The following is a 24,320-nucleotide window of genomic DNA, read 5'->3' as shown; positions in this document are numbered from 1 at the left end:
GGAGTAGAGTTTAAGAAGAAGCCTTCCACGCCACAAACATATGTGAATTCAAACAAATGGGGCAAGCAGGAACAACAGTTCATATTTAAAAATGCAAAAGCCCAATTTCCTGTCCCCCAATGCAACGTAAATATTTCTGGTCTGAATATATAACTGTGTACATTAAAATTACATATTGTCATGAAATATCAACTGTATGCTGTTAAGCTCATTTTATTGTTTTTTTATTTTCCAGTCCTGTAGCTCAGCCTTCTTCAATCTGGTGCCCTCCAGACATTTTGGACTTCAACCTCCACCAGCCCCAGACAGCATGCCCAGTGGTCATGAATCCTGGGAACTGTAGTCCAAAACATCTGGAGCGCACCAGAAGGTTGCTGTAGTCCCTTTTCTTAATTGCTATCATTTTCTTTTTTTAATTGTGATTATGAAAAAAGTGTTAATAAAAACATTTTTTAATGGTAAACCTCCTAGATGTATGAGAACCGGTTGTTGCAACTGAAAGACACTCTGCACATGCACAGCTAGCAAGCTGTCAAGAGCCTCTCGCATTCTAAGATTACCTGAGGCAGCCATAGCAGAAATCAAGGAATTAAATTAGTTCTTTCATTGCTGCAGTTGCAGCATGTTCCCTTGCTGGAAGATAACCTGTAAAGATGGGTAAATAAGAGCTGGTACAGTGGCTAAGGCTGCAATCCTATGCACACTTACCTGGGAGTAAGCCCCTTTGAACACAGCAGACTTACTTCTGAGTAAATGTGCATAGGATTGCTCCGTGAGAGTGTGAGCCAGGAACTCCACAGTTCAAATATCATCTCATCTGTGAACTCACTAGTTGGCTTTAGTCCCAGTTCAGACGATCATATCTCGGCTTATTAAGCAAAGATATGCAAAAGGCCTTTCTCTGTGCATGTAGCCCCTTCATTCCTCCCTCCACATGAGCCATGACTAGGAAGCCTCTAATTAACTAGTGTCCTGTTTTGTCCAAACCGGGAAACTATGGTTACCAGCTTTGGAACAAGCCAGGATCTTAAACCATGGCTTGATGTTGGTTTAAGATCCTGGCTTGTTCCAAAGCTAGTAACCATAGTTGCCTGGTTTGGGAATGGGAAACTATGCTTAGAGACTTCCTGGTTCTATTCTTGTCCTCTGTAAAGGGAGGAGCAAAAGGGCTGTGGGCACATGGGCAAAAGACTCAAGCATATCTTGGTTTATGATCGTTCAAAATGCGGCCACTGTCACAGACTCCCCCCTCCACCCCCTGCGCTGGCCCAAAACATTTTTCTGCCTGAAGCAAAGCCCAAATGGCATCCCCACCCCACTGCTAGAGTCAATGCTTCGGTGAATCAAGAGTTTTTATTTAGACACCAATTCCTGCTTTCATCTACCTCCATGCTCATCATGCCACCAGAACAAGGTTATTTCATCCCTCCGCAAGGCAGGGCTGGTCTTGAAGCACATCCCTCCACCCCCCCCACACACTCCCGCCTACAAGTTGGGATAATAATACTGACATGCCTTTCAAGGGCTGTTATAAGGATTACAGTGTGGTGTTGTCGTGAGAGTGTTGGACTGGGAGCCAGGAGATCTGGGTTCTAGTTCCTACATGGCCATGGAAGCTCACTGGGTGACTTTGGGCCAGTCATGGACCCTCAGCCCAACCCATCTCACAGGGCTGTTGTTGTGAGGATCAAATGGAGAGGAGGATATAAGCTGCCTTGGGTTCCTTGCAAGAGGAAAAAAGGTGGGATATAAATGAAATAAATAAGTAAATAAAACATTACATGTAGATATGTTTAACATTGCCCTGACTTCTTGTATGTCAGCTATGGAGGCTATCATCAGGAGCAGAAAAGCTGCAAAGGGAGGGTTTTGTAGTGTATTTTCCCCTAGGGGATGAAAAGCAGCTGAGTGGGCAGCTTTGAGGGGAGAAATTAAGAGCAGCCTGGGCAAGGGAAATATGATGGTTCTCCCTGCAACTCCCTCTACCTACTTCCAGTGTCAGACTCCAAAGGGTGCTTTCATTAAAACAAAAAGCAAAATTACTTAAGGGGAATGTTACATGCACCTGCATGTAATGTCTGGTTTGGTCCTAACATAATGCACGTGCAGTGCTCTAAACAAATTAAAGCGCTGTAAAAATTCCTATAGAAATTCTACTTATTAGTAATAGATTGTTTTCGACATTCCAATATCTCTCTCTATATGTTAAATGCAGGCTTCCCCAACCTGATGCCCCCACAAGAGGTGTTGGATAACAACCTCCATCATCCCCAGTCAGCATGGCCAATGATGGGAGTTGATGTCCAACATCTCTTGATGGCACAAGGTTAGGGAAGGCTGCAGTAGTGTCTGGGACAGGTTCCTGTGAGGCTCTGCACCAAAAGACACGACTGCAAAGGCATTAAGTTAAATATCTTCCTGCACATAGCATGGATGGCTTCCCTCCAAGACAACAGGCTACAGGGCTGGCTGAAATGAAGAAACGGAAGGCCAGTTGTAGCAGGAACAGGTTCTCAGCATCTGGGTAGAAGGCATTGCTATTTGGTGGCACTCTGTCTCCAACACAGAAAAGGAAGATGGGAAATGTTTTTTCATATGTTATGTTGTTCATTATTTTGGTTAAGTCAAGTCAGGCCTGTCTTGAGAGAGGAGTTCCACCATTAAACACATCGTGTCTAGGCCAGTCGTGGGAACCTCCAGCCTACATGCCTAATCCAGCCCACAGAGGCTTGGCCTCTTTTTGCAGGCCCCAGCCACTCCCCTCCCCAGGCTGCTGCCCCTGGCCTGGAGGCTACAAGGGGCTGGGGGAGGAGGCTGGGAGAGGAATCCCCTTACCTTGCATCACAGACTGGAGATAAGGGGATACCTCTCACTTAGTGCACTGCTCCCCCTCTCAATTGCGGGGGGGGGGCGCAGTGTGCAGGGGCTGCATGCTGTGTGAAGCCAGGGCCTCGGCTGGTGCTGGGAGGAGCAGCTCCTCCTCCTTGCAGTGCCAGCCAAGTCCCTTCCTCAGTGCTGACAGAAGCATGGGCCTCCATGCCTCTCTCAAGACAGAGAAATGCAAAATGGGCAGATGGATGATGCCAGTGGGTTGGGTTGGGTTGGGTTGGGTTGGGTTGGGTGGGGTGGGGTGGGGCCAGGCCCACTGACATCATCTGGCCTGTGGAAGGTCATGTTGGGGGCAATTTGAACCCCACTTACCACCTGTTCCCCTCCCTTGACTTAGGCCTCAGAGATGGTGCTGCCCCACCAGAGTACTGCAAAACCCAGACCCTATGAACTGTATGTGCTGCTCTTTCAAGGCATTTCTGCTCCTACTGAGATTCCTGTTTGGTGCTTTACTGGCTCCCCAAAGCCAACACTCCCTGTGTTTTGTTTTAGCAAGTCCTCACCCACCTTTCAGCACTGATGTATTCAGCAGGGAGAGAACTGCAGCGCACACCAGCCACACGCACCCCCACCTCGTTGAAATAAAGGCCCAAGTTCTCGCCCCAAACTGTCACCCGTGTCCCACCTTCTTTGGGTCCAGTCAGCGGCAAAACCTGCAGAGAGAAGGAGGGAGAGGGGGGAACTCACTGGAAACAGCCAAAGAGGGTTCCACGAGGCCAGCAGCCAAGCTGTTAGCTACCTTACTAGACAAACATTTCTATATTACTAGAGGGCTCCTTAGTTTACATGTAGAGAGAGAAATGCCACAGCACACAGCATCTGTGGACCCAACCCCAGAACCTGTAGAAGCCCCCTGCCAGTGGTGGGGTCAGGGATATGGGGAAAAACCCACGCTCAAAAAAGCAATGTCTGAAAGCTTTTCAGACAAGTCGATAGGCATGGCCAGAAGAAGTGGCCAAGGCCTTCTGACATGAGTAGCAGGCTCCATCCCCAAATACAAGCCCTATGTTTGCATCCTATGTGCACTGGGATACCAGGGTGGTGGCACCCTGCCCAATGCTTCTAGGTTTCATGTTTGTGTAGGGGCTACACATGTTAGTAGGGTTGGCGTCAAGGGTGGGTACGGCTCGGCAACTGCTGATGCCACACACTTCAGCAGGGGCCCACTGACAACAACCCCCCAGAATTGCTCCTCTTCCTCCTCTTCCCCATTACAACCTGCTTGTTCATCTGCTCTGGCCCAGACAACAGCGCTGGTGAGAAGCAGCAGATGCCACGGCCTCCTTGCTCACTGGCTGTCTGCCTGGTGAGCAAGCAAGTGGGAGCAGTGAGGAGGAGGGGCAGCTGGTGACAATGGCGGTGAGAAGGTGGGCTCACTGAGGGAGGGGGACCACTGAGGGTGTCTTGCCCAAGGCCCTCCAAAACCTGGAGCCAGCACTGCACACTAAGACTCAACATGCGCAAGCCTGATCTGTGTACCACAAAATGGGACTTTGGCTCCATATTCAGAGTACCTTATGCAAATGGGATGTTCAATGATCAAACGTGAGGCAAGAACGGTGGCAGAGCAGATGAGGGAGGACATGGTAGAGGTGTACAAAATTATGCATAGTATGGAGAAAGTAGATAGGGAGATGTTTTCCTCCCTCTCTCATAATACCAGAACCCAATGGGGCCATCCCATGAAGCTCACTGATGGGATTCAGGACATAGTTAACCTATGGAATTCGCTACCACAAGATGTAGTGAAGCCCACCAACTTGGATGGCTTTAATAGGGGGTTAGACAAATTCCTGGAGAAGACTATCAATGCCTACTACTCCTGATGCATCTATGCTACCTCCAGTATGAGAGGCAGTATGCCTATGTACACCAGTTGCTGGGGATCATGGGAGGGAGGGTGCTGTTGCACTTGTGTCCTGCTTGCGGGCTTCCCATGAGCAGCTGGTTGGCAACTGTGTGAACAGAATGCTGGACTAGATGGACCCTTGGTCTGATCCAGCAGGGCTCTTCTGATTTTCTCAGGTACAATCCCACACCCCCGCAACGTGCAGGCTCTCCCTATAAAATTTAATGTCTGCATTGAACTCGAGGATAGAAAGGCAAAGCTGCCCAGTTCACAGTCACAGCCTCGAGGAACCAGTTGGAGATCCAGAGTGACACAGTAGTCTTGGATTTGATGGTGTAGATTTATTCTGGCAGGAATCACACTGGAGACAGGAAGAGCACAAAGCTTTTAAAATCTTGTTTTACATTACTGTATTGTTTTTCATCAGCTGTGACCCATCCTGAAAATTTTACTGAAAGATGAGCTACACATTTTCTAATACATAAATAAGTAAAAGCACATATGCAGTGCAGGGATTAGTTATGCGTGTGTGCTTGTTTATTTTACCTGGGTGATGCGGGGATGGGCACAGCGGGCCCCACGCCGGCCAGACGGGACCCAATTCTGCCGGGAAGCAGGGCAGTGAGGGCGCAAGAGACAGCGGCGTTCAGGGACACACCAACCACACTCATACCGAGGGTCTGACTTGAGGCAGAGCCCACAGCTAGAGCGCTGGGCCGAACACTTGTACAACAGAGCTGAGGAGAGAGGGAACAAACAGAATGGAGATAAAAATAATAGGGCCTCCCCTATTCCCCCAGGAGACAGGCTTGCCATCTGCTATTCACCCTATAAGAGAGCGGTGTTGAACCTCTTTCAGCCCAAAGGCAAAATTCAATCTTGGAGAAACTCTTGGGGGCCGCATTCCAGTGGTGGGCAGAGCCAAAGACAAAATGGGGTGAGGCCAAAATACAAAAAATACCAGCCTATTTTAACGCTGTTACTGCCAGTAACTAAGCCTTAGGAGAGGCATTTCAACTGTTTGGAATGGTGGGGAAAACAGGAAACCAAACGGCTGGCAGTCAGGGGAACCAGCATAGCAGGGCAACCATGAAGCGCTGGATTGGGATCCCAGGTGGCTGGATTTGGCCCATGGGCCTGAAGCTCTGCAGCCCTGCTATAAGGCCTCTCCACCTTGGCCCCCTAGACCAGCCTTCCCCAACCTGGTGCTCTCCAGATGTTTTGGACTTCAACTCCCAGCAGCCTTAGCCAGCATGGTCAAAGGTCAGGAATGCTGGGAGTTGTAGCCCAAAACATCTGGAGGACACCAGGTTGGAGAAGGCTGCTTTAGACAGGGGGCTGGAATAGGCTCCCTTTCTGCAATCCAAACCCTGCAGAATGGACCAAGGTTCAATTTTCACATTGGTGCTCAATGAAGTAAAATGTCCAGAAAGGTTTTAGCAGGTGAAGTAAAATGTCCAGAAAGGTTTGGCACAGTGACCCCTTATTTGAATCTCTCCAGGTTGGCATTTATCACACCAGAGTGAATTCTAGTCAGCGATGTGCGCCAGAGGCAACCCTGATTTGCTTCAGGCAGTGTCCTTGGGTGGGGTGGGGGGGAGATAATGAAGGCAGGAATTGGTGTCTCCATGGTGCAGCAAGACACCAGCAAGACTCCATGGTGCAGCAAGACTCTGGCCTTCGTGTAGGTGGGGGTGTGCAGAGATTTAGTCTCTGCTCCATTCCCATGGCAAAAAGATGGGAAATCAGGCACCTGAGAAACACAGACATTGCACAGCTGGTACCTTTGAACCCTGGTGGCTTGTCAATGGCAAAGTCTCCATCCCAAATGACATCAAAGTCCAGTGGCAGCTGCCCCAGTTCTTCACCATCGTACCAATACTGAGGAAAGAAACGGGTCTCAAATTATGAAAATGCAGGGTGTGAACATTGCTCTGTAGCTATGGAGAATTCTGCAAAGAGATACGCATAGGGGAAAACTAAGAAGGAAAAAAGTGCAGAGGCAACACTTAGCTGCTAGGTCACCTAGGAACTATGATCTGCCCAGCCTTTGGCAGCTTAGGGCCTGGCTACGCCCCTCAGTTTTAACCTTCCAGTCATCAGGATCATGGACAGAAAGGAATTACTTGCTAACTGACTCAGTCTGGAACTGAATACATTCCTTCATCATTATGAATTTCGTTATCGTTGCACCATTTCTGGTGTCTTTGACATCTGAGTGTGTGAGGTGGCCTCCATAAGGATGCACCGACAGTAGCCAAGAGACACGCTTTTCTGTGACCACCATATTATATACATATATCACACACACACAATCTAGACAATGGGTCTTGCGTTGTCTAGAGTGTTACCACATGGGCCAAGGGGCGGGAATAGTGATAGTGATAAAGAGGCAGAAGCACAGTAGCTTTATAAATAGATTGCGTGTTGTCATGACTGGGCCAGGAGCCAAAACAGGCTGCCAACGAGACAAGCCGCTCTTTAACTGAGAGTTTACTGCTATCGTAGGGCCTGCCCCCTAGTTCTCTGAAGTATGAAGCAGGCTCATGCGTTCCCCATTACTCTTGTGTGTGTCCCCCTGCACACACACACCCTTTACTTTTGACCTGGTTTTCTCTGGGCTGCGGACAGGGAGTACCATCTGTCTGTGTAGTTGGTGAATTAGGACTGAGGAGCGGAAGCAGTTGTTTTCTTGACCTGGGAAGGGGAGGGGGGCTTGGTTTACTAGGGCCTGAAAACAAATGTAGGTGTGTGTTCATTTTTTATTTTTTTTTTAAGATTTAGTGGTCAGAATTACACAGAACTACACACACGACAGGCAGGGCTTCAAACTTTAAAGAACCAAGATCAGGCTTCTCCTAGTTCAGCCTTCCCCAACCTGGTTCCCTCTAGATGTGTTGGGCAGGGAATGATGGGAGTTACAGTTCAACTCATCTGGAGGGCACCAGGTTGGGGAGGGCTGAACTACTTCTTGCCTGGACATAGCTAGGAAAGGAAAGGTTCCTCCTGTGCAAGCACCGACTCACTGCTGACTCCTAGAGGGACGCTGCTTTCGCTGGTGTTTTCATGGCAGACTATAGCGGGGTGCTTTGCCATTGCCTTCCCCAGTTGTGACATAACTAACAAATGCCAATAATCAGAATAGAAAGTGAAACGAAGATAAACAAACTGCTTTGCCCCTAAGGGGCCATCCCAAAATAACTCCACAGTTCAGTAAAGGGACCACCCACAGTTGCCCACAACAAATATTACCCACAATATAAACACAAACAGCTCTAGTTGTTCCATGGTAATCATGATGATCATTCTACTGCTTGCTCAGTGTTCTCCAGCACTTTTTCGCAGCTACAGCATGTTGAATAGATACTTTGCTGCATACAATCTACATTGCACCTTTCCCTAACTGAAAACCATTAATTAGGGGATAAAAAACAACCAACACAAGCCTACCTCAACATTAGGGGGCAGAGCACCTGGCGTCTCCTGCAAATCCACCCCCTCCCCATTGCCTGGCTTTTACAGTCTTCTGTTTTGGAGAGCTGGCAGAGGGCAGTCCTCTATTTGAAGGTGCCCTCTATCTGACGGGCTGTCCAGTCCATACCTGGTTTAAAGTCAAAGACCCATAAGGAGGGAAAGCAGGGAGAGGCCTTCAACTTTGCTTCTGGACAGCAGACTGAGCAGGTACAGAGGTCAGTTAGCCAGTCTCTCCGCTAGGGTGAGAGGTCCTGTCTTTCTAGCTAATAGTTATTAACTTCTAAATTCTCTCTCTCTCTCTCTCTCACTCACTCACACACGTGTTATGCAAATTGGTAGCCCCTTTCGTTGTCTTTTTTGATGATGCGCAAGTGGCCGCCCGAGCACTGAGGTGGCAAATGGGAGGCACAAAAACGAGTGGTGACTGTGGGAAAGAGCATGCCAAAAAGTCACTCCCTCCTCCTCTTTCAAGACAGCCATCCAGCAAACTAGTTGCTGACCAGGGCCACACAGCCTCCAAAAGCACCTCGCCCCTTTCCTTCATCACACGTATCACTTTGCAGCTATATTGACACCAGGTATCATCAGCCATTTTGTTACTCAGCCACCTGATTTTTTTTTTTTTTTTTTACTTTTCTTCGACACATCTCTGCACTTTCCTTTGTACTTTGCCAGCTGGAGTTATTTTGCATCGTCTGCAAAACATCTGAACCCCTTCAGAGTTCATCCATCCTCACTCACATCATTAATGCAAGTTAAAAAGTAAACAGAACAACTGCCAAGACAGATCTTCCATATTTATTTGCAACCAGTGTAAGAAGACCCTTTAATCCTTATTGAAAGCAACACAAAATCCTACATTCCATCGGTATTCCAGCACCAATTAACATATAAAAGTGCAACAGGATTCATTTATTTGGGGAAGTGAGAAGGAAGAGAAGCCACCTTGGCTGCCAAGCAACATCCCCAAACATGCCGTAAACGGCTCTTCCTAGGCTAAAAAGGTGTCCCCAACCAGTCGTGTCCGACTCCAGGGTGCGGTGCTCATCCCTGTTTCTAAGCCGAAGAGCCAGCGCTGTCCGAAGATGCTTCTGTGGTCATGTGGCCAGCATGACTGAACACCAAGGTGCACGGAACGCTGTTACCTTTCCCGCTGAAGCGGTACCTATTTATCTACTTGCAATTTCTTGCTTTCGAACTGCTAGGTTGGCAGGAGCTGGGACTGAAGACGGGAGCTCACTCCGACACGTGGCACTCAGGTCTCGAACTGCTGTCCTGCCGACCTTCCGGTCTGCAGTTCAGCGTCTTAACCACTAAGCCACCGCTTCCCTTCTTCCTAGGCTAGCCTTCCCCAAACTGGTGCCTTCCAGACATTTTGGACTTCTCCATCAGCCCCAGTCAGCATGACCAATGGTCAGGAATGTTGTGAGTTGAAGCCCAAAACATCTGGAGGGCACCAAGTTGAGGAAAGCTTTCTTAGATTGGGGGTGGACAGACGGTAGATCTCCAGATGTGTTAGACTTCAACTCCCATCAGCCCCAGTCAGCATGGCCAATGGTCAGGAATGTGGGACGTTGAAGTCCAAAACATTTGGAGGGCACCAGATCGGGGAAGGCTGTCTTAGACTGGGGGCAAGCAGAAGGTAGATCTCCAGATGTTTTGAACTTTAACACCCATTAGCCCTTGTCAACATGGCCAGTGGTCAAGAATGCTGTGAGTTGAAGTCCCAAACATCTGGAGATCTACTTTATGCCCACCTCTGTCCAAGACTATAGAACTGTTGACCTGAAATGAGGCAAAAGGAAAGGCCATACACCCACCCACTACCTGCCTCAGTCCACACTTCAGTTGTGCCACATGTTGAGAACAGATGAACCATGGTGAAATGCTTGCAGAATAAATAGCTCAAGTTAGCTCAAGCAAGCAAGCCAATTAACCAACCCACAAGCTACTGTAATTAACACAGGGTGCTTCCAGATGGTGGATTCCAGCACTATCTATGAGAAGGCATTCCATCTTTTTCTCCTTAACAGATTTTCTGCAGAGAGAAAACGGACAGAAGAAGTGGTGGGAAAACATGGGAGAGTTACACAAGGGGAGGAAAACAGAATCTAGACCCCTGGTAAAATTCTGTTAATAAGGCAGGGCGATGGTGCGATAGACGTCTCATCTGGAAGCACCTATAGTAAGCAAATGTGGCACAAGCACCCATGCTATCAGTTATTGAGGAGAGTTATATAGGGAGGGAAGACAGAAGAGTGCTGGATCAGACCAAGGGTCCATCTAGTCCAGCATTCTGTTCACAGTGGCCAACCAGCTGCCCATGGGAAACCCACAAGCAAGACATATGTACAACACATGTCTAACCTCCCTTTAAAACCATCCAAACTGGTGGCCATCACTACATGTTGTAGTAGTGAACTTCATAGTTTGACTATGTGCTATATGAAGTATTCTCTTTTATCTGTCCTGAATCTCCCACCAATCAGCTTCATGGGATAACCCCAGGTTCTAAAATTATGAGAGAGGGAGAAAAATGTCTCCCTATCCACATTCTCTACACCATGCATACTTTTATACATCTCTACTGTGTCTCCCCTTACTCACCTTATTTCCAAGCAAAACAATCCCAGCTGCTGTAACCTTCCCTCATAGGGGAGATGCTCCAGCCCCTTGATCACCGTAGTTGCCCTCCTCTGAACTTTTTCCAGCTCTATAGAATCTTTTTTTAGGTGTGGTGACCAGACCTGAACACAGTATTCTAAGTGTGGCAGACTATAGATCCGTATAAAGCCATTATGATATTGGCAGTTTTATTCTCAATTCCCTTCCTAATTATGCCTAACATGGAATTTTCCTTTGTTACAGTGGTGAAATTGGGATTTTTTGCTCCAACGTGCATCACTTTACATTTGCTTATAGGAAATTGCATTTGCTATTTGGATGCTCATTCTCCTAGTTTGGAGAGATCCTTTTGGAGCTCCTCACAATCCCTTTTTGTTTTGACCACCCTAAATAATTTGGTGTGATCAGTAAACTTGGCCACTTCACTGCTCACTCCAACCCGCTGCAATTAAGGGTAGATTCACACAACCAAATTTACAGACTAGGTGGACTCCCATCCATAAGAATTTTGGTACGTTGAAATTCTCACAAAAATGCATTCCGGGAAACTTTGGTTCAGCTTTTAAACCCGAGTGGTTTAAAACCCCACCTGTGATCAGTGTCTGTGACTTCGTGTGAATGCTTCAACACGTGTACAGACTGTAGACAAGATCTGGTACCAGACTCTGCTTGACAAATTTTCAAATCAAAAATTCTTCTCCTGCAATTCTCTATCTGCATGTACAAAAACCCAATCGAAGTGGCTACCTGCCAAAAATAAGTCAGTTTCCCACCAATACTCAACGCCTGGCACTAAACCAGCCCACGTTCCCCTAACAGCAAAGCACTGCGGGATCAAAATCTAACCCCAAATGCAAAACACATATGAGCCCTCTCAGTTTGATAGTCATTCCTCAGGCTGGAAATGCTACATCAGCAGCTCCAGCAGAAGCGTATGAGTCACTGCGAGGATGACTGTAAAACCTCACCCCCCAAATGACAGTCTAACCTCACGACAACAAAATGTGCAGAAGTGAGGTAGATTCCTGCCAAATACCAAAATGAACAGAAACAGAAGTCATGGGGAGAAAATGCCAAACCTCACAGAAGCAACCCAATGGGAGAGCAATCAAGAGGGAAAAAAATCTTCTCTTCCACAGATGCATGCAAAATATTTCTTCAAATGGTCAGGGATTAGGATGCATCATCACATTTTCACTACAAGTTCAAACCTAAAAGCCCAACATCTGGTACTTGTACCGTATCCAAAGTGGCATCTAAGTCGGAGCGGATGAGAGTGATTTTTATCGTCGAAGTACTTGGCAGAGAAATTACAAGAGGCTACCAAAGGTTCATTATGACCACCCTGGGGACCTATGTGCAGCAGATTTCTCACCACTCAAAACAGTTCCGCAAGATGGCTCAACGCAGACACAATGGTGGCAGAAAAGCAGTTTTTGTTTGCTGTCATCACGGCCACAAAAGTAAGGTGTAAAAAGAGCTCCAGCTGGTGTTTGGTCTGAGTTTTTCTCCACTTTCATCCTCGCTGGCATACCTGCTGCTTCTCAAGCTCCCTGGTATACTAACTAGGTGGTTGACCAAGCTCTGATCAGTGGGAGAGCATGTGCCTAGGAGCAATTCTGTCATAGGAACAATGAGTCAGACCCTGGGTCCATCTAGCCCAGTGTTGTCAATACTGACTGGCAGCAGCAGCTTTCCAGGGTTTCAGGCAGGATTCTTTCCTAGCCTACCTGGAGATGCCAGGGATTGAATGCGTTCGGCATGAAAAGCAGATGCCCTGTTACTGAGCTACAGCAGCTCCCCAGTCAAGTTGCCCAGGCCAGCTCCAGAGACCAACCAGAGCTTCAACAGAATTGCCTGCTTTATCAACTGTAAACTCCCTGAGCAGTTTGACCAACCCAACTGTCCCCCACCCTTATGCAGGATAGGAGCCACCCCAAGTCTACACCTCACCAGATAGTAATCTGCCCATAACAAGGGAGCAGTTTAAAAAAATCCCCCCACCCCATGATCACTGTCAGTTCATCCATCAGAGAAACCAAATCAAGCATCTGGCCTCCCTTATGTGTCGGGTCTAAAAAAAACAGATAGCCTCATGGTAGTTATGAAGTCCTAAGTCGCACCAGACAAGGAGGCCTCAGTGAGGATGCTGAAGCCCCCTGCCACTAAAAGTCTGAGGGTCCACAGACACCAGGCCCAAGACCAACTTAGAGAGGGAAACTATTAAGCTATTAACTGGTGGTCAGAACACCAACAAAATCGTTTTTCTGCTCCATGTGCACAGTAGCAGGCACAGGCAAAAAGCAGGGGGCTGAAAAGGGAGCTGGAACTTCTAGAGCATCCTTCTCCAACCCAGCGCCCTCCAGACATTTTGGACAACAATGCATAGCATTCATGACCACTGGCCATGCTGGATGGGGCTGATGGGAGTGTAAGTCCAAGACATCTGGTTGGGAAAGGCTGTCCGAGACTATAGGCAGTCTTTGAACATTGAGGCTGTGTTGGTGCTGGACTGAGAACCTGGGAGGAAGATGCTGAGACAGGCTAATGCAACCAAGCTGGCCCCTCATCCAGACAGGTGGAAGCCAGTACCCTCAAACTCAAGGCAACCAGGCTGGCCTTGTGTAGGATAGGTGCTGGAAGAGCTTTGGTAGCTGGAAAACAAGAAGTGGCCTCACACTGAGGAGGAGCAGTAAAAAGGGGAAAATGCCAAAAGCAACAAAGTCAAGAGTTGTTCCTGGCTTTGTTGCCATTGCAACGCAGCCTGAATACTCCTGACCCAGTTTGCGGCATGCAAGGGTTTGTTGTTGTTCAGTCGTTCAGTCGTGTCCGACTCTTCGTGACCCGATGGACCATAGCACGCCAGGCCTTCCTGTCCTGCGCTCTCTCCCGGAGCGTGCTCAAGTTCATATTCATTCTGACATTCCAGGTTCCTAAACAATATTGTTCTTTACAGCATCGGATTTTTTCACCACCAGACACATCCACAGCTGAGTGTCCTTTTGGCTTTGGCCCAGCCGCTTCACTCTTTCTGGCACTACTTGGAAATACCCTCTGCTCTTCCCCAGTAGTATATTGGACACCTTCCGACCTGAGGGGCTCATCTTCCGGCGTCATATCTTTTAGCCTTGTGATACGTTCCATGGGGTTTTCTTGGCAAGAATACTGGAGTGGGTTGCCATTTCCTTCTCCAGTGGACCACATTTTGTCAGAAGTCTCCGCCATGACCTGTCCGTCTTGGGTGGCCCTGCACGGCATAGCTTATGGCTTCACTGAGTTACGCAAGCCCCTTCGCCACAACAAGGCAGTGATCCATGAAGGGGATGCAAGGGTTAATAAAGGGTTAATAAATGGGGACAGGATCAGGGGACGCAATATTAGGTTTGAGCAGCAGAGGGCAGCCACAGTGAAGCATCCAGCAAAAGCTCCACACAACAAGTGCAGCCCAGTTTAGGAAAGGATGCAGAACGGAAGTTGGCAGGCCGGGCACCAGGGTCAGGCCAGTTCAGGACATGGGTTGTACGAAGCTAGGGATCATGTGAAGTCGAACCTTTGCACTGCTCTTTGCTCTTAGTAAGGTCAATTTCAGCATTAATCCTTCGGAGACCAGCCTTTCCCAATGGCCATGCTGGCTGGGGGCTGCTGGGAGTTGCAGCCCAACACATCTGGAGGGCACCAGGTTTGGGAAGACTGCTTTAGGCTTACTGCTCCAGGTGTTAGAACACAGGAACCACTTTGCTGGATCAAGCCAGGATCCACCCAGTTTCAGGGGTCTGTTGCCAGCAGAGGCCAGCTGGACGTCTCTGGCAGTTTATAAGCAAGATGTGATGGCAACACCTCTCCCATTTCTCCTATGGGTTGCATCCGACGTTTGTCCAACTGAAGTCCCATTCACTTCAATGAGTCTACTCAAAGTAGGACTAACATGTCTCAAGCATCTGGTACTTGGAGGCGAAAGCCGTGCTGGATTACAACAAAAGTTCATCTAGTCCAGCCTCTCGATTCCCACAGCAGCCAACCAGAAGCCTCCAGGAAGCCTATAAGCAGGGCATGAGGGCAAAAGCCCTCCTGTGAAGTTGCCCCTAGCAACTGATCTTAAGAGGCCCACTGCCTCTGAACCTGGGAGATTCTGTATATAGCCATCGCAGCTAATAGCCACTGATGAATTCATAGAGGATAGGTCTGGCTAATCCCTCTAAGCCAGGGCTGGGCCACTTGAAATGGAAGTGTTAAATCCATCTTTTCCCCTCTTTTTTGTTTTACATAAAGTATGATGTAAGTGAATACTGTGCATGGCTATATTTTATTATATGTTCTTCCTTTTTCTTCTTCTCCCTTCTCTTCTGTGGTCCCCCACCACCACCGCCCTTTTTTTGGTTTCTGTTTGTTGCTGTATTTGCAAATACATTTTTTTAAAGAGGATGGGCAACTTCTGAGGGTGGAGGGGGCCCCCTTCACCTCCTGAACCCTCACCCCCACCCCTGCAGTACTGTAAATTGCTGCAACCACTGAAATTACTATCGGATTTGCCCCCCTAGCGGCAGTGGCAAAAAAACGCAGTGCTTTTGCAAGGCAACAGGGCACACAGGGAGCTCCCCCTGACTTGCAATGATGCTCGTGCCCCGGAAGCGTCCTGGGAACATGATTCTGCTTGAAAACAAGCCACATGTGCCTTGCTCCATTACAAAATGGCTGCATTTTTCCCCACCACAAGTGGACCGCAGATTACCAACCCTCAATCGAAGTCACCAGTTATCACATCTTGTGGCTGCAAATTCCATAAATTATGTGCTGTTGGATGACTCTGAATCCCGGTATTATGGGAGAGGGAGACAAGCCTCTCTCTCCCCCCCCCCCCGTTTACTCCATACCCAGTTTCATTGGGTGATCCTGCGCTTTAATATTATATGAGAGGGAAATGGAAATCTGTCTCCACTCTCTTTACAGTTAAGTTTTATTAAGCTATTTTATAAAGCCCCTTTAGCTTTTTCTTGTAGGAAGGTTGCTCTGACTTCCGTCATCGTTCTAGTTGTCATTTCTGAAACTTTTCCAGATGTATGATGTCATTTTTCCAGATGGGCTGACACAGCATTACAATAGTTTCCGGTTTATTTTCAGTCCCATTCCTTTTGGCAATTCCTGACACTGAGATTTGCCCTTTCCCCCCCACTGCTGCTGTACACCAAGTTGACATATTGAGTGAATTTTCCCACTGTTAGATAGGCACAGTCATAAGTGTGTAAGAGCAGCTGTGCAGGATCAACCCAATGGCCTACCCAGCCCAGCGTTCTGTTCCCGCAGTGGCCAAGCAGATGCCTACGAGACACCCCCAAGTATCATGGCACTCTCTCTCTTGATTATGTTCCCCAGCAACTGGTATTCAGAGGCATACGGCCTCTGACACTGAAGGTAATATATAGCCATCATGACTAGCAGCCGCTGATGGCTTTATCCACCATGAAACAGTATAGGGAAGCTGCCTTATACTGAGCCCTCAGTAATGTCCACACCAGGGATGGGTAGATCTCCAGATGTTTTGGACTTCAACTCCCAGAAGCCCCTGCCAGCATGGCCAAAACATCTAGAGATCTACCCACCCCAGATCTACACCAACCAGCAGCAGCTCTCCATGGTTTCAAGGCAGTGGTCTTTTCTAGCTCTACTTAGAAATGTCAGGGATTTAATCTGGAACCTTTTGCATACAAAGCACAGGCTCTGCCACTGAGCTATGGCCCCTCCTCAGTCAGTTTTAGGCCCAATCAACATATATGCAGTTAGAATTATTTTTTGCCCCAACATGCATCCCTTTGGGCTTACTTACACTAAATTTCGCCGTTCTGCTGCCCATTTGGGGAGATCGTGTTCAGGCTCCTCACAACTGCCATGGGAGTTTCACGTTGCTGAATAATTTGGTGTCATGTGTAGATTTCACTACTTCATAGAACAAATGGTTTGGAACTGGGTTGTCTGAAGGACCACCTGCACCCACGTGAGCTTGCCTGAGCTTTCAGATCAGCATCTGAGGCCCTGTTCTCTGGTCCACCAATGAGAGCTGTGAGACTGGTGAGCACCAGAAACAGGGCCTTTCCTGTGGTAGCCCCATATCTTTGGAATGCTCTCCCCTGGGAAGTGCATGGCCCACTCTTTGCTGGCCATTAGGAGGATTTTAAAGATGTATTTATTGCAATCTGCATTTGGTTTACGTTAGCTTACTGTGCATTTAATTGAGGTTTTATCTGTTGCTGCCATCTTATTTCTTATTTTAATAAGTATGTATTGAATACTGTTTTTATTATTTGATTATTTATTTTGTATTTTACAGTATGCTGTAATCTGCTAAAAATCCCCTGACATGTGGGCTAGAAATAAACTAACAAAGTAAGTGCTTATGGTCTCAGTTGAGGCAGTTGCCAAAAAAAAATAGTATTCAGCTTCTTATGATGTGCTAAAGCAGTTATGAAAAAAAAACACCCCCCAAAACCTATTGTTCAATGTACAGAGTGCTTTATGATTCTTGTCTCATACAGTCCTTCAGGAGCACTTTAACTTAGGTCATTATTCCCATCTTACAGATAGGCAATAGAAACTGAGAAATGATAGCAACTCATGGCTATCCAAGTGAGTCAAACGCTCAAGTCCTGAATCCAACGCTCTAACCACTGGAGCATAATGGGTTGGGAAGAGCTGACATGTTTTGGCCCTTGCCCTTAACACACACACACACGCTGCACTGCGGATGAGCAAGAAGCCATTTCACAACTCTAAGTGGTAAGGGAGGCAAAGGACAAGGAAGAAAATCTGGTAGCAGCTGCGGAAGACTGAGAGGCAGCATTCCTTTTTCAATCAAGTTTCCAGTCCTCATGGTTGCAGAATGGTGCGTGCAAGGAAAAGAGGGATTTTAAATCTACTATTGTGGGCAAGAATCCCTTAGAAGAAATGGAGTAGCACTCATAGTCAATAAAAGGGTGGGAAAAGCAGTACTGGGGTACAATCTCAAAAACAATAGAATGATCTCAGTACGAATCCAAGGCAAACTATTCAACATCACAGGAATTCAAGTCTATGCCCCAACCACTGAGGCCGAAGAAGCTGAGTTGATCGGTTCTATGAAGACCTACAACACCTTCTAGAACTAACACCAAAAAAAGATGGCCTCTTCATCATAGGGGATTGGAATGCTAAAGTAGGAAGTCAAGAAATCACCGGGATAACAGGCAAGCATGGCCTTGGTGTACAAAATGAAGCAGGACAAAGGCTAATAGAGTTTTGCCAAGAGAACACGCTGATCATAGCAAACACGCTTTTCCAACAGCACAAGAGGCGACTCTACACATGGACATCACCAGATGGTCAATATCGAAATCAGATTGGTTATGTCCTTTGCAGCCAAAGATGGAGAAGCTCTATACAGTCAGTCAAAACAAGACCTGGAGCTGACTGTGGCTCAGATCATGAGCTGCTTCTTGCAAAATTTCGGCTTAAATTGAAGAACATAGGGAAAACCACTAAACCATTCAGGTATGACCTAAATCATATCCCTTATGAATATACAGTGGAGGTGAGGAATACATTTAAGGGATTAGACCTGATAGACAGAGTGCCTGAGAAACTATGGACGGAGGGCCGTAACATTGTTCAGGAGGCAGCAACTAAATCCATCCCAAAGAAAAAGAAATGCAAGAAAGCCAAGTGGCTGTCTGATGAGGCTTTACAAGTAGCTGAGGAAAGAAGGGAAGCGAAAAGCAAGGCAGAAAGGGGAAGATATACCCAACTGAATGCAGAGTTCCAGAGAACAGCAAGGAGAGACAAGAAGGCCTTCTTAAATGAACAATGCAAAGAAATCGAGGAAAACAACAGAATGGGAAAGACTAGAGATCTTTTCAAGAAAATCGGAGATCTCAAGGGAACGTTTTGTGCAAAGACGGGCATGATAAAAGACAAAGAAGGCAGGGACCTAACAGAAGCAGATGAGATTAAGAAGAGATGGAAAGAATACACAGAAGAACTATACAGGAAATATCTTAATGTCCCTGATAGCCATGATAGAGCAGTCACTGAACTTGAGCCGGACAGCCTAGAGAGTGAAGTCAAGTGGGCCTTAGGAAGCATTACTAACAACAAAGCTAGAGGAGATGACAGTATTCCAACAGATCTATTTAAAATCCTAAAAGATAATGCTGTTAAAGTGCTGCACTCAATATGCCAACAAATTTGGAACACTCAACAGTGGCCACAAGACTGGAAAAGGTCAGTTTACATTCCAATTCCAAAGAAGGGCAATGCCAAAGAGTGTTCAAACTACCGTACAATTGCGCTCATTTCACATGCCAGCAAGGTTATGCTCAAAATCCTACAAGCTAGGCTTCAGCAGTATGTGAACCGAGAACTACCGGAAGTACAAGCACGGTTTCGAAGAGACAGAGGAACTAGAGATCAAATTGCCAACATTTGCTGGATCATGGAGAAAGCAAGAGAATTCCAGAAAAATGTCTATTTCTGTTTCATTGACTATGCTAAAGCCTTTGATTGTGTGGATCACAACAAACTGTGGCAAATTCTTAAAGAGATGGGAGTACCAGACCACCTTACCTGTCTCCTGAGAAACCTGTACGAGGGACAAGAAGCAACAGTAAGAACCAGACATGGAACAACCGATTGGTCCAAAATTGGGAAAGGAGTACGACAAGGCTGCGTATTGTCGCCCTGCTTATTTAACTTATATGCAGAGTACATCATGAGAAACGCTGGGTTGGATGAATCACAGGTCGGAATTAAGATTGCCGGGAGAATTATCAACAACCTCAGATACGCAGACGATACCACCCTAATGGCAGAAAGCAAAGAGGAGCTAAAGAGCCTCTTGTTGAGGGTGAAAGCAGAGAGTGCAAAAGCTGGCTTGAAACTCAACATTAAAAAAACTAAGATCATGGCATCTGGCCCCATCACTTCCTGGCACATAGAAGGGGAAGAAATGGCAGCAGTGACAGATTTTATTTTCTTGGGCTCCAAGGTCACCGCAGACGGTGACTGTAGCCATGAAATGAAAAGACGCTTGCTCCTTGGGAGGAAAGCTATGGCAAACCTAGACAGCATAGTAAGAAGCAGAGACATCACCTTGCCGACAAAGGTCCATATAATCAAAGCTATGGTTTTCCCAGTAGTAACGTATGGCTGTGAGAGCTGGACTATAAGGAAGGCTGAGCACCGAAGAACTGATGCTTTTGAACTGTGGTGCTGGAGAAGACTCTTACGAGTCCCCTGGACTGCAAGGAGGTCAAATCAGTCAATCCTAAAGGAAATCAACCCTGACTGCTCATTGGAAGGACAGATACTGAAGCTGAAGTTACAATATTTTGGCCACCTAATGCGAAGAGAAAACTCCCTGGAAAAGACCCTGATGCTGGGAAATATTGAAGGCAAAAGGAGAGGGGGATGGCAGAGGATGAGATGGCTAGATAGCATCACTGATGCAATCAATATGAACTTGAGCACACTCTGGGAGAGAGCGGAGAACAAGAAGGCCTGGCGTGCTATGGTCCATGGGATCACGAAGAGTCGGATATGACTTAATGACTGAACAACAACAACAAATAAAAGTATGGTTCTCACAGAGGTGTTCTGGCACTGGACACTGCTCGAATTGAAGCGTACGGCTGGGACCCGCTGTTGGCGGCCTTGGATGCCCAGGACACACTCGTAGTTCTTCTGGCCTGACTGAGGCTGTGGGAGGTTCTTGGCACGCAGGGTAATGGGTTGTAACACTCCCACTGGTATCAAGATCTCCCCACCAGGAAGCAGCTCTGGGCAGCCCTACAGGAAAGGAAAAGATGCAAGGCATTTGCATACATGGTGCTGAAAGCGTATTTGTCACACACATGCACTCTTGTGCTGTTTTGCATACATATGAATGTTGCCAGTGCAGGAAAGAACGCAGAAGAGAGCTGGTTCTAAATTCTAACTCACGTAGGTAAGGCATTATTAGGAGCATAGGAAGCTGCCTTATACTGAGTCAGATTCTTGGTGCATCTAGCCCAGCATTGTCAACACTGACTGGCAGCAGTTCTCCAAGGTTCCAGGCAGGATTCCTCCCTAGCCCTACCTAGAGATGCTGAGCATTGAACCAGGGACCTTTTGCATGCAAAACTTGCACTCTACCACTGAGCTACAGTCCCTTTCTCCCCTCAAATGAGTAGATACAGAAAAAGCCCCCTTCCCCAACATTTTTACAGCCTGGCCCTAAACATGCTTACTCAGAAGAAATCCCACTGAGTTTAATTGTACTGATTTTGGACTATTCTACAGCTTTAGGTCTTGCATGAAGACACCCACTGCCAGTCATGGGGACAGGTTATAAGCCTCTCCCTTCTGCCCCAACAGAACTGGGGGTCTTTCTGCCCCACAGCAAATGGCCACATGACCTTCCCTACCCCAAAGGCCCCATACTGAGCGAGGGGAAAAAACCCAGGAGCCTGCCTCCCAGCTCCTCTTCTCGCTTGGAGCAGGCCGCATGAGAGAGATGGAGATGAAAGAGCCTGCTGGGCGCTCAGGAGTTACCATGGAAACCAGAGCCTGGTTAATTGCTCCTTGGTACCAAAGGGAGGGTGGGGGGGAGGTGCGCTAGGCCAGTTGCCCTGTTTACATGGCTAGCAAGGAGACAGGGTGGCTGTGACACTGGGAAGCAATAGAGGAAATGCGGTCCTGACCTGCAGAACAATCAAGCCCTGGGTGCAACTTCCTGTCCAGAGCCAAGACAATGGGGTCAAGACAAAAGGAAGGCCCTGCAGGGGAAGTGAGGCCTGGAAGGGCCTGGAAACGCCAAGTTCCCTCTCTAGCTTTCTCACTCCTTGTTCTTAATGTGCAGCATATGTACGCGCACAAGCACGCACACGTGCACACACACACCATCTCTCGGTCCTGTGCACACCCATTGCTCCAGTGCCTCTCAACCCTAACAGTTACAGTGAATGCTTCACTTCCCAGAGCCTCCCAGACGGCTGTCCAGACCCCTCCCACCTCCAGCCACCACATCCGACCGCAACCCAAACGCTGGCCCCTCCAAAGGGAGCTGCTATCAATTACCTACCCACAAAGAGCCCCGGGCGTCTCTAGGTCTATTGATCCTGCCGCCTGGGCCAGACGATTGATTGTGAGCAACTGGCCCCATTACCAGCAAAGACCCTGGCCTCCCCTATATTGATCCAGTCCCCCCCCACCCCAACACGGGCACTTTAGCGCTATTATCGGCTGCCAATGCCGTTGATCTGCCACCTGCCGGCGCTTTTCCAATGGCGTGGGATTGCCCTGGCCCGTGAACACACATTTATACCACTATCCCTGACCTGTACACAGCACAGGACAAAACCCAATCTCAGTGTGCCTTCCTCAAACCTCAGCTTTCAGCTTATTTTTGAAAAAAAGTTTCTAGACCTCATGGTTATGAAGATATATGCTGCAATACAGTCATGTTTTGGAAGCAGGGAGCTTCCAGTGATCAAGGAAAAAGAGAAATGCTATGCTCTGCAGATCTCTCTGTCCCTCCTCACAGCTCTTATCCCTTGCCCACCTACCCCCTTTGCTTCTTCTTTGCCTTCATCACCCCCACATATTGGTCAGCAGTATATTCTGAAGTCTGCAAAAACCCCAAAGTATTGCCCCCCCAAATTTTTTTAAATGTTCCAGTTAAATATATGCAAAACGTTGTAGAATTTGCATACATTTGAAAAGCAGAATTGCTATTTCCTTCTGCACCCTAATGTCCTCTGCACATTGGGGGTGGGAGGGGAGGACTGTAGCCACTTCTGCTGTTAAGCAGAAATACAGATCCAGAGAGAGGAAGAGAGCGAGAGAGAGCACGAGAGAGCACACGAGAGAGAGCAAGAAATGGAGGTGATTCTCTGGGTCCAAGCCACATGCCTGGAGACCTTCCCTCCTCCTACCTCCCCCACCCCGCCAGCAGTTCAGCAGGGGAAGGGAGTCCTTCCTGCCCATCCGACTCTGCCTCAGGGATGTAATCCCACTGAACAAACCCTCCCCCCACATCCCGGATTTCTGCAGCAACAGAAGAGGGCAGCCTGTAGGGGACTGAATTTAGTTATGAGGGCTGATGGGGAGATGAAAAGTTGACTTGGGGGATTTAGGATGTAAGTATCACTAAAGTCTAGAGGTTTTCTCAAGGGGGCTGTCCAGGGCTCCTGATAAGGCAGTGGGGAGGAGAGAGGGCACCCTACACTGCAAGGACTCCTCTCACCTCAGTGGTGTAGACCCGTCCCTCTAGGAAGAAGCACTTGGCAACGTTGTGGGTGCAAGTGTGCCTGTATTTACACCAGTGGCAAGGATAGTGGCTGCTGACACAGGACAGGCACCTGTAGGGGCGAAGGAAATAAAACACAGTCAGTAAGGGGAAACGGCAACAACAACAGCAGGCAGCTCCTGGCCCACAAATGCCCTAACCCCCTCCTCCTTTCCGGGACCTTTATTCCTTGTTACCATTGTTCTGCTTGAGGATATGAAACTCATGGGAAGGGAGGAAGGGGGAGGAAAAGGAGAGGGGCACTGATTGAATCACCTCCCAAAGCCCTGCCAAAGCCATCTGCTGGCTGTGGAGACAAGCCCTGAGGGAATGTTGACTGAAGCCCTTGCCACACACTGACTTGATGGAGTTGGTGTAAGACTGGATGCCCCAGAACTAAGAGAGGAAGGCACTTCTTCAGAATCGCATCTCAGAGATTGTAGGCCATTTCCTATTGTAAAAACACAAACTGGCAAGGGCGGGGGGGGGGGGAGACCATGTGCCAAGCCCTGAGGGAGAAAAGCAAGGTGGCAGAGCTGGTGCTGCTGTACTGCAGAGACACTTCAGTGCTTTGTCTCTAACATGAGGGCCAACGTGAGCGCACAGCACCCATACTCTCTGGCCTGAAAGAGGCACTTCCCCCTCCTCCCTGGTGTGACACAGCTGGCTCTGGGTACTGGGTTAAAGAGACAGCGCTCTTCCACATGCTCAGCCATCCATAGCACTGTTTCAGATCTCCCTATAATCAGAGCCCTGGCATTCAAGACTTGTCCAGAGGCTAAAGTCTAGAACACTTTCCTCTCACCTTCCATTGTCTCCTCTTCAGAAATAATTTAAATTGGAATCTCCTTGGGGCAGCAACCTATCCTCTCTGTTTTGTTTCTGCTGATGTTACTCTGCCCACCAACATGCACGCTGGTGGCACTATATCAGAAGTGGGGGACATGTGGCCCTCCAGATGTAGTTGGACTGCAGCTCCCATCAGCCCTAGCCAGCATAACCAATGGTCAGGGATGATGGGGGTTGCAGTCCAACTGTATGCCCCGGCTGTGGGCTGCTAAGGTTTGGAGGTGCCGAGATAGTGATAAGCCAGATCCAGGTTTGCTTACAAGGAGACTTTATTGAGTACTTACAGCGCACAGGCGTACCCAATGATTGGATCAGACAGCTTCTCTGGACCCAGAGCCAAGGGGT

The 24,320-nt window shown here is 47.9% G+C and overlaps 1 protein-coding gene across 1 annotated transcript in view; it reads right to left on the bottom strand.

Moving 5' to 3' along the window:
- Positions 1–24,320, bottom strand: part of PLXNA3 (plexin A3) — a 71,455-nt gene that overhangs the window by 24,532 nt on the left and 22,603 nt on the right. The window contains exons 8-12 of the mRNA XM_084836050.1: positions 23,085–23,199; positions 20,447–20,647; positions 6,523–6,619; positions 5,285–5,475; positions 3,397–3,542 (exon numbers count right to left, since the gene is read on the bottom strand). Of these exons, the coding sequence (XP_084692176.1) occupies positions 3,397–3,542; positions 5,285–5,475; positions 6,523–6,619; positions 20,447–20,647; positions 23,085–23,199 (750 nt within the window). The remainder of the gene's footprint in view (positions 1–3,396; positions 3,543–5,284; positions 5,476–6,522; positions 6,620–20,446; positions 20,648–23,084; positions 23,200–24,320) is intronic.

This window comes from Heloderma suspectum, chromosome 2 (assembly GCF_057233095.1).
Source record: "Heloderma suspectum isolate Gila_16-S chromosome 2, 16-S_ref, whole genome shotgun sequence".
In the NCBI taxonomy this organism is placed as follows: Eukaryota; Metazoa; Chordata; class Lepidosauria; order Squamata; family Helodermatidae; genus Heloderma; species Heloderma suspectum.
Note: the sequence above shows the minus strand (reverse complement) of the source record. Positions and strands in the feature narration are given on the sequence as shown.